Source organism: Lampetra fluviatilis, chromosome 33, assembly GCF_964198595.1.
Source record: "Lampetra fluviatilis chromosome 33, kcLamFluv1.1, whole genome shotgun sequence".
Classification (NCBI taxonomy): domain Eukaryota; kingdom Metazoa; phylum Chordata; class Hyperoartia; order Petromyzontiformes; family Petromyzontidae; genus Lampetra; species Lampetra fluviatilis.
The window spans coordinates 10,551,671-10,562,497 of NC_136307.1; the positions used below are offsets into that span (position 1 = coordinate 10,551,671).

Below are 10,827 nucleotides of genomic sequence, written 5' to 3' on the forward strand. Positions count from 1 at the left end.
TATAATAACCAATGCAATTTTTTTTTATCTAATGCTTCACATCGGGTAGCGATGGGGATGGGGGGCACGGGGAGATGGATCAGGCGGCCCACGTTTCAGTGTTAACCAGGATCACGCGCATCAGCGACGCTGATCTCAAACCGCTAAGCAATATCGGCGCATTTTCTCACGCGCGCGCATTATTATAATGATTCTTTTGGCGTAGATTACAAAAAAAAACCTCATCGCATATTAAATGCGAAGAAAACTTCTCCATTAAACATTTAAGGGGCGACCCGGCCTGAGCTCGTTTAACATTCCACGCCTATTTCCACCCCACATGGCCATCACTTAATGGTTACAGGGTGCAGAGAAAATCAAACTCAATTATCAAATAATCAAAAGAGAATTGTTACATTAGTAATTCTATTACTAAAGCAGGGAAGAGATTTACAAATGAACTCTAATTAATGAGCCGCGGATCTCCTGCGCTGCCGTGGCGGAATGCTTTGTGGTTCTGAATTACTGGTAGCAGAGAGCTGCTCCATTAATTCTGCTCAAGCTAATGGAGCCTCTAACGAATGGCACGGCCGCCCTTCCGCGAACACACGCACGCTGCCCCCCCCCCACCCCGCCCCCCCGGCCCCCCTCCACATAACCCCACCCCACCTTCCGCCCACACTTACACACACTTTACACGCGCAAGTGTGAGCGCGAGCGAGCGACGAGCGAGCGCGAGCAAGTGCCACATCCACGTGGACTTGCAACGAGGCGACACGTGTGCAACTGCAGCCAGATGATGAGCCATCAATACCCCTTTAAGCCAAATCCTATTTCCCAACAGGCAGCATTCAAAACATCCTGGTTGGGCTTAGCCCCCCTACTTGCTTTCAAAGAGTCGCTGGATGTGTCCCGCAGCATGCGTCGTTTTTCTTGATCAACTGGGATTAAAGCGGCACAAACTGTGCGGACAACCCGCCCTTTAACCTTTCGCTCGCGGTTACAGTTTTAACGGCGTAGGGGTCCTCGTTTTGGTAATAATAATAATGAAACGATAATTTAGTTGAAAAATGTTTTGTTACAACCGTCCTTGTTTTAGTTGTCGTAGCGCACACGCTTTGCAAAGTGTGTTTAGAAATGTCTACCGTACGTCGCGCGCGCGTACGCCGTCAAATGCTACATTGCCGCGGAAAACTTGACGCTAATTGTTATGCAAATAAACATTTGCTTTTTAGCAACAAAAAAAAGAATAATTCCTCTTAAAAACGTCCAGTAAACGTCGCGATGTGACCGCGAGCTTCACCCAGAAAATAACCGCTCGCTAATTTATCCCAACGCGGCGGGATATCACTGCGACAGTAGCAGGCGACCCAACGACCACTCCACAAACTTCGCAGGCGCAGAACCTGACCCCCCCCACGTCAATAGGTGAACCTTAATCGCTACAGCGTGGCTTTCAATTACACAATCCTAACCGCCCAGTGCCTTTTTTATAGCGGGGGGTACTGGCGGGCTTCGTGTTTTTAAGAAATTCATTCAAGGTTTTTTTTCCTGCTCCGCGTAGATTTATAGACAGTTGGCATTAACGCCCCCACCCCCCTCTCGCTTTACGCAGGATCAATAGGGCCTTGAGCCCTCGGCCCGCTCTTAAATACGGTGAAGCTCTGATTTTTCCGATATGCCAAGCGGCTCGGGTGCGTGAAAGGGGTTAAATGAGCAGCCCAGAAATCCGTGTACAATACACATCAGGACGTAATTAGGCCCTTGCTGTGACCAACATGAAAGCCGCTAGCACTGCAAGCCAGCCTATATTGAACTCATAAATTTCCTTGGCACTTGGAGCTTGGAAAACAACATTTGTCAAATCTAATGAGTTTTTCCTCCCCTTTTTTTCAGTTCATACGATGGAACAACTGGAGGACCGGCATTAACGCGTATTCATTGCAGGCAGGCAGGCAAGGCAGGAGAGAGAGAGAGGGAAAAAAACCGAAAAAAATATAGAAGCAATTGGACTGGATGAAGGCAATTTCAGGCATCGCGCTAGAAAGCATTTTGAGAACGATATCTCAAACCGGCGTGCTGGGGCGGAACAACTGAAGTCGGCATCAAAACATCAATATTATTGACCCGATCCGTTAACAAAGCGAAACTTCCGCGCAACATCCTGCAAAGAGCAGTGGCAGCAGCAGCGGCGGCAGCAGCGGGGGAGGGAGCGCTCACCTGCTCCACCAGGTTGCTGGAGGAGGGCCGCGAGATGTCGTCGTCGCCTTTGGTGCTGCTCTCGTCCCGGTCGTCGATGACCAGGTCTATGGGCATCTTGCCCTTGAGGCAGCTGATGTACCGGTGGCAGAAGTTGTCGCAGAGTTCGTGAACCTGTGTCCACGCGGGAGGTGGACAAAGAGGTGCATTTAGAGGCCGAGGAGGAGGAGGGAGGGGGGGGGGACAAGGAGGGGAAAAAAAAGCTCTGATGGGAAAAAAGGGCACACACTGGGGCCCCTCGTCCTGATGTTAAAAGGAATCTTTGTTTTGCTGAATGTAACAGAATCCTGGAATGGCCTTGAATCATTCTGGTGACAACAAGGCTCTTACAATGGGGGGGGTAAAAGGCATAATTAATTCAAATTAGTAGAATTCTAACGTGGACCACAGCGTTTACTCCTTGTTTCGCGAAAAAAAATCCACATTGCTGCTCCATTGTCGTCGAGTGTAACGGAGATGTATGGCAGATTGCGCGTAAAAAAACGCGCATGCACGGGCAGGCAACTCTTTCCTCCGCTTTGCTTTGCGATTTAACAAACCGAAATAAATTCACGGCGACTTTCTCCACCGTCGTCGTGTGTTCGTCAACTTTTTTTTTTACACGGTGAAAATTGTAACAATCGCCGCGTCATCGTTTTGCGAAGAGGAGTTTAAAACATGGGGCATCGTCGGTGGGTTAAATGGGATCGCATCGTGGATGCGTAGTGGAATGCTGTACATCGCGACGGCTTGGGTAGGATCCTTCAACCAGCAGTGGATTGTTCACGGCTGATGGATGATGTATGGATAACTGAACACTATTTTTTGTAAACATATATATAGTTGAATGCACCACTTCATGAGCGAGGGTGACATAAATTGCTCGATAATCACGCCATGGGACCTGAATGAGATTTTATTTTTAAATATTAATTCAGTTTGTTGATGACCAGTTTTTTTTAAATTGAGACATTGGCCCAAACGTCGCCTATTAGATATATACTTTTTTCCCCCTCATTTAACACCAGTGTCAATAACGTGCAGTCTTGTTCTTAATTGTGCTTGTGCAACAGCGAAGCGGCATTGCCATATAATTTTTTTACCAATCCGCAGGGTGACTGATCATTGCATTTCTCTTTGCCAGCCTTTAATCTAAAATTTTTTTTTACTTTTAAAATTACTTTTTTCTAGCAAAAATAAAACTTTTAAAAAATCATCGTAGACACTACAACTAGCAAACAACATTGAAACAATGTAAGACTTTAAATAGAACGGATATTGTCGTACAGTCAACGCATACCACATCCATTTTCTGAAAAGAAAAAAAATGCCATACACCAATTAATGAATAACTATACTTTTTGAAATGAAACTAGTGGCTTATTCTACCAAGTAACAACGCCTACCGACATTACAACGGTCATAAACCCATGCCTGTCCGCGTGTGTAAAGCCACTTTCTAGATGTGTAACGTTACTATACATCACAGCGTTAGCGGCTTTCATGACACCCAGCGGTTTTTACAAGTTAAGAAACGACACACATTGTACCGAGGACTCTTTTTTTGGCGGAGGGTGGGAGGGTAAAATACAATGAAGAGATTGTGTAAATTGCATCGGCTCACCTTTTCCAACTCTAGTAAGTGAAATCTTAACACTTGAATTGACTGGATCATCTGCAAGTGACAATAACAGTATATATTTTTTAACGAGCCACAGATTACTCAAAATATATAACTTATGATGATAATAACAAAGCTTCAATACAATGGGAATGCAATTTCAATATTTCACATTTTTAAGACACGTCACTCTCTAACAACTATCCACGCACTTGTGTTAAATAACTATTTTAAAACATGGAGCCTAATTTTATAATTAACCCCAAGATCGGGTAAGGCAAAGGCGAGATGATTATGTTTATCTGATGAAAGCATACGTTTAAACATACACTTCGCAACAGTGCGCAGACTCTTTCACAGGAGCCACAATCATCTGCTATTAGTATCATCATCATCATAACAACAGCAGCGAGCCAGCAGCGGCAACATCCGTTGAACGTTCACACGCGCGTAGGCGCGGATATTTCACAACCACCGTCTCTCTCCACCATCGCCGTTCTCGGCTCGAACCGCCGTCGTTCAGTGATGCATGCAAACACAACCACTTTGCTACAAAACAGCATAAAGACCGACATCCTCGCCTTGGCTATCGTCGTTTAAAGAGAACTGCCATCTTGCTGTGTAAAAGATACACAGCACACCCCCACCACCAAACCGCACCCTGCCGTGTAGCCTGAACAGACTGTTGGGGCAAGTCGCTGTTTGCGAGCATCTATAAAGAACAGGCACGGCGTACGAATGCGGTGGGTGTCGTGGCAAGGGAGCTCCACGCAATGCTTTTGTTGTTGTTGTTGTGGTGCAAGTCGTCGCAACGGGCTACTCGTGTGAATCCCGAGTCGACCTAGGGGAAGGCCAGGCCTAGGACTGGTTCAGACAACAACACGTCGCTGTTCTCGGGCACGTGAGCGTCAAACCAACTCGGGGTGGTGGTGGTGGTTGGTGGTGGCTCGGGGAGCGCAGCGCGCTAACCGCTGCGCCACCGCTCCCCCTCTCTAACCCACAACAAAACCGCCCGTGTTCTTCACGTACACCGCACGACGCGACACACGACACACCACACTGCCCACGCCAGGCTATTCATCGTGAGCCGTTCCGCAGCTCACGATGAAACAACAACAAAAAAACCCCAACGAAACGATCGTGCTGCGTTGACAAAGACAAAAGATCCCCCCGTGCCCCCTATAACAGACCGCAACAGCAAAGTGCTGTTAGCGAGCACCTATGAAGGCTGGCACGGCGAACGAGGAGGTGGGTCGCCAGCAACAACGCCCGGGCCGCCTTTGTCTCCCCAGTGGCGATGTTTTACAAAACCACACCGGGCACTCAATTCGAGGCCGAGTTAACCGCGAACCGATTCAGATATATAATCGTCACCGGTGTTGGCCGTGAGCGGGAATCGAACCCGGGTCGCCAGGTGCAGTGGCGCAGCGCAGTGTGTGCGTGCGCGCACACACGCGCACGCACACACACACACACACGAGCACGCACACACACACACGCACACACCAAAGCACGCACGCGCACGCACACACACGCACACACGCACACACACGCACACACGCGCACGCGCGCTGGCTGGCACACGGGACGATACTCATCGCGTGTATTTATTCGAGACGAGATAATGCGCAACTCGAGGAACAGGAGAGAGAGAGAGATAGGGGAGACGGCAAGTTTCGCTCACCAGATTATCGAGCTCCGGGTTCGAGGTGTAGAAGGGGCTGTCCGCTCGGACCTGCGAGCAGCCGCGCGGTCACGGCAGCGGTGGGGAAGAGGGGTGGGTGGGTGGTGGGTGGGCAGGTTACGAGCAACATGTCTCTTGCGGTCACGCGCGACTCGGCAACTTCGGACACGACGACGACTTTTGACTCGACAACTATTGACGACGGCGGTGGGGGCTCGCGAAAGGCGGGCGGGCGGGCGTGGGGGGGGGTGAAAACTTTCACTCTCGATCCATTATCGCTCGCGATTAGCGGAACCATTCCCCTTCTGACACCCGCCCCTCACCCTCAACCCACAACCCCACCTTGCCCAACGTCGCATTGACACGGGCGCTCGATCACGCACCCAGAGACAAAGGTCCCCCGTGTAGCCTCAACGGACGCTTCGGGAGGCAAGTTTCGTGAGCGAACACCTCGCGAAGGAGGCCGGCACGGCGCACGAGGGAGTGGTGTGGTCGGCCACGACGCCCTTGCCGCCTCTGTCTACCAAATGACTCACCAAGTACCATACTCATTTGAGGCCGAGGTTACCTTGGGGAGGGGGGGTGGGAGAAAACCCCCCGGACTGATTCGGAGAGTTCTAAACAACGCACGCGTGCGATCACGTTTACTCGGAGATTCATTTCAGCCGCGGGGTCTCTCCTGTGCGATTCGGCACACCACATCCAGTATACACACACCCGTCTCTCGCCATCACGCGCAGGCCGCTGCTGCCGGTGCAGGCGAGCCGGATAAGATGCGGCGAGGAATTGAGCCGTGCCGTGCTCCACGTCCGCAGGTTTAAACACGCAGCAGCTGAGCTCGCTGACGAGCCAACGTTTCACACGCGCGTTTATCGGGAACACTTTAAGTTTACACAACTTTATATTTGTTTTGTTGCTACAGCTACTGTGTGTACAAATATACAACACGGAACACAGCAGCAGCAGCGGCATAGGTTCAGCAATTATCAGTACAGTAATAAGAAAACGTCGTGTTGGCACGTGTAAGAAATACTGTAATCGAGGCGCGTGCCGAGCGTTCATCCGCTGTAGATCGTTGCGCCCCCCTTGGCCCTCAGCCTCTCACCTGTCGGGCAGGTGAGAGGCTGGCACGACACCCCCCAGCCACCACCGCCCCCCACCCCGTTCCTAACCCCTCCGCCCCCCCCCCCCGTACCTGCTTGGCGAACACGGCCAGGTCCTCGTTGAAGGAGTCGGAAGAGCAAACGTCTCCCCCCGCGACTCCCGGCTCCCTCGGGGTGCAGGTGGCCAACTCACACTTCTCAAACACGAGGGCCAGCAGCGGGAACAGCGGATGTCTGCATCACAGTGGGGGGGGGGGCAGGTTAGGATGGGGGTCGTGTGGTGGTGGTGGGGGGGGCATGCGTTTCCGTACACGCGACTCTGAAAGTGAAAACACGACGGTACACATTGCACACGTAAAATAGTCGCGCGGACATCACGCGCGGCAACACACACACACACGCGTGCACAACGCGCGTGTGTGTGTGTGCAACATAGCTGTTTGTGTACAGATATGTTCCGCGTGCAACAGCACGCGTGCCCATACACACAACACGTGTGCAACGTGCACGTGCGCAGACATTCGGTGCGCGCACGGGCACAGCACACACGAAGACACCGCGCATCGTACGTGCATACACACGCACAAGATATAAAATATGCACACGAACATACGTGTACACACACATACCCACAAAGTACACACACGGATAAATATGCGTTCGTACATTCGGGCACACGTGCGCGCTCACACACGTACGCACACACATGTACACAGACATTCACAAGTAAACACACGTAATCGCGTACATCCACACAACACAAACGCGCACATGTATGCACACGTATGGTACGTGGACACTGCGCACACACACACGCCACGTACACGTGTTCCCAGGCCATGCGTATGCTCACAAAATACCAATCACACGCGCACGCAAGCACGTGTGTACACACGCGCAAATATATACTTACAAGCCACACACACATACCGTAAACATTGTTCTAACACACCAACACACATCTATTAGCGAAACACACGAGAACACATCCATACGCTCACAAATGTAGGTATACTCGCGTAAATGTACACACACACTCGCAACGTATCTACACTCAAGCACACGTACAGGCACGTACACACATAGACACTCACACGTAAACATAAGCACATAGACACACACACGTAAACACACACACGTACACACATAAACACTCACACGTAAAAACACACACACGTACACACATAGACACTCACAATTAAACACACACACAAACGCACGTACACACATATACACTCACACGTAAAAACACACACACGTACACACATAGACACTCACAATTAAACACACACACAAACGCACGTACACACATAAACACTCACACGTAAAAACACACACACGTACACACATAGACACTCACAATTAAACACACACACAAACGCACGTACACACATATACACTCACACGTAAACACACGCATGTACACACAGGCACTCACACTTAAACACACACACAAACGCACGTACACACATAGACACTCACAGGTAAACTCAAACATGTACACACAGACACGCACAGGTAAACACACACGTATACACATAGACACAGGTAAACACACACACACACGTAAAGGCACACACGCACGTAAACATAGACACTCACACGTAAACACACACACACGCACGTACACACATAGACACTCACACGTGAACACACACACACGCACGTACACACGTAGACACTCACACGTAAACACGCACGTACACACATAGACACTCACACGTGAACACACAAACAAGCACGTACACATAGACACTCACACGTGAACACACACACACACGTACACATAGACACTCACACGTGAACACACACACACGCACGTACACACATAGACAATCACACGTAAACACGCACGTACACACATAGACACTCACACGTGAACACAAAGCACTCGCACGGTACACACACGAATGTGTGTACCGTGCGACACGACCACGAGTGACGCCTCGGTGCGTGGCTTCTACGCACGGCAACTTTCTCCGCGCCCTCCATCAGAGACGTTTCGCAGTTTGATATCATTTCTCTAAATTACCAGCAATTAAGTTATCAATTACCCCGCTCCAAAAATCGGTTCGTTCCGCCGGCTTGTGCGCGCCGGGAATATTTTTTTTCTTTCTAGAGTGATTATTAAAACTCGAATAATCACCACCACCATCATCATCATCATCCCGCAGCCATGTTAAGGGCGAGGCTGCGGGGATCGTGAGAGAGGGGAACAGCTGCCCCCTTGGACCACGACCCCCCAAAAAACTTTTGGGGGGGTCCCATAACGACTTGCTGGGTACCCCCCTTCCCCGTGGCAAGTCCCAGCCGCGGCTGGGGTCGCGAACTCGGGATAGGTGAGTAGGTGGACGAGTGCACATCACCACCACCACCACGACCATCACAACCAATCAACTACCACATTAAACTCGAACGCAATTGCATCTCGCGGTGCCGTTCTCGGGATTTGCACCCCGTACTGTTTGGCACGACGTCCGACGTTTCGCTCTCCGTCCCGAGATCTACTTTCTTCTCAGCTCGGGCACGTTGAAGCGAAAAACGTCGTCAAACGTCGTGCCGAAACATAACCACCCGAAAACCGCCCGCGAGCCGAGCAGAACTAACCGAGGAGCCCTTCTCGGCAAGCTGCAACAGTAGTCGGAAGAAATCTATAATTTTGTTGTAATTATTAGAGATTTTTTAACCCCCCCCCCCCCGCAACCCTCCCTCGTCTCCCTTTGTTGCCATCACAAAAATAAGAAATCCCACAAGTTGTACCGCAGACTCGCTCTCGCTCGTCGGAGCCCGTACCCGTAAATGGAGTCCTTGTCCCTCTTGAGCGCATCGTTGACGGGGGAGCCCATCCCGGCTGACATGACGCCGGCGTGCGCGGGGTGCGGGTACTGGTGGCCGTGCAGAGGCGGCCCGTGGTTCAGGTGATGCACGGGCTGCATGGGCCTCGGCGCGTGCGGGTCCCCGTACATGGAGGCCGGCACCCCGACCCCGTCCATGCCGCCGTAATGGCCCAGCTCATCGTACTGTGGGGACGAGCGGACGCGAAGAAGAGAGGAGATGATGATGATGATGATGAAGAAGAAGAGGAGGTGGGGAAGGAGGTGACGCCGATGCTCGGCTCGGCTGGGCTGAGCGCGGCGCTTTAAGTTGCAATCGCGTCGTCAAGTGAAGCGGAGTGGCCGCTGTGCGCGCGCGCCGCCTGCACGGCGCCGCAGCACTCGCGCTGTGCTCCGTGCGTGATGAGCGGCGGCACCGAGCCGCCATCATCACGTCAGAAGCGGCGGAGACGGCGGAGACGGGAGGCTGCGAACCCCGACAGCTGGGCGAGAGCTTGCGGAGCCGAGCGCCCGGGATGCGAGCACGCGTGGTGCGTGCGAGAGAGAGACGGGGGAGAAGAGAGAGAGAGAGCGAGAGAGGTGAGCACTCCGGATGAACCTACCCTCTGCGCCATGGGTCCGCGCTCTCGGGCTCTCCTCTCCCAGCCGCCTCCGCCGCCGTCAAAAGCCCGGGCCGCTCCCAGCGCCTCCGCTGACGCCGCCCGCCCGCCCGTCTCTCCCCCCCCGTACGTCGGCTCCGCGGCTCCCGCAGCCGATCCCGACTCGCAGCACCCCCCCCTCTCCCCGAGAGAGACGCGGGACTCTCCCTGGTCGCAGCGGACGATCCGAGGCGGGACCGAGCGCGCGCTCGGGCTGCGTGAAGCCGTCAACAGGCGCCTCTCCGGAGCCGAGCGGGGCTCATGGCTTTTTGCCACTCCAGCTGTCAATCACCACCGCGTTGTCAAGGCACTGAATGAGTGATGATCCGGCGCGCGATTCGACTGGTCGCCGCGCGATGCTTGGCCTCGGCAGCGCAGGCAGCGTCGGAGCGAGGGGGGGAATAGGCAAGAGTCGTTTTCAAACGTCTGATACACAGAGGCGCTGTGCTCCGCGTGTGTGTGTCGCGCGGTAGATGCGTGTGTGTGTGTGCGCGCGCTTGAGTATTGCGTTCGGTGTGTGTGTGTACGTATACGCGTGTGCGTATGCGTGTGCATGTGTGTCTCGCCGCCCCCTCTCCCCCACCACCACCACCCCCCTCCCACCCCTGCGCTAAGCTGTATCGGGAGGGAGGCTTGCTGCGAGCGGCTGTGTCTGCGCGGAGGCGCGCGCGGGGTGCCGCGTCTGGAGGTGAGGGCTGACTCACGGAAAGCGCGGGGCCGCCGCTCGGGG

General features: G+C 52.8%; 1 protein-coding gene across 2 annotated transcripts in view; it reads right to left on the minus strand.

Annotated features, from left to right (window-relative positions):
• Positions 1 to 10,173, minus strand: part of LOC144944055 (homeobox protein Meis1-like) — an 85,028-nt gene extending 74,855 nt beyond the window's left edge. For both annotated transcript variants that reach the window (XM_078872095.1, XM_078872094.1), the window contains exons 1-6: positions 10,062 to 10,173; positions 9,419 to 9,645; positions 6,718 to 6,859; positions 5,523 to 5,573; positions 3,842 to 3,892; positions 2,200 to 2,352 (exon numbers count right to left, since the gene is read on the minus strand). In XM_078872095.1, coding sequence (XP_078728221.1) covers positions 2,200 to 2,352; positions 3,842 to 3,892; positions 5,523 to 5,573; positions 6,718 to 6,859; positions 9,419 to 9,645; positions 10,062 to 10,073 — 636 coding nt within the window. In that variant the 5' untranslated portion in view covers positions 10,074 to 10,173. The remainder of the gene's footprint in view (positions 1 to 2,199; positions 2,353 to 3,841; positions 3,893 to 5,522; positions 5,574 to 6,717; positions 6,860 to 9,418; positions 9,646 to 10,061) is intronic.
• Positions 10,174 to 10,827: the final 654 nt, after the last annotated feature.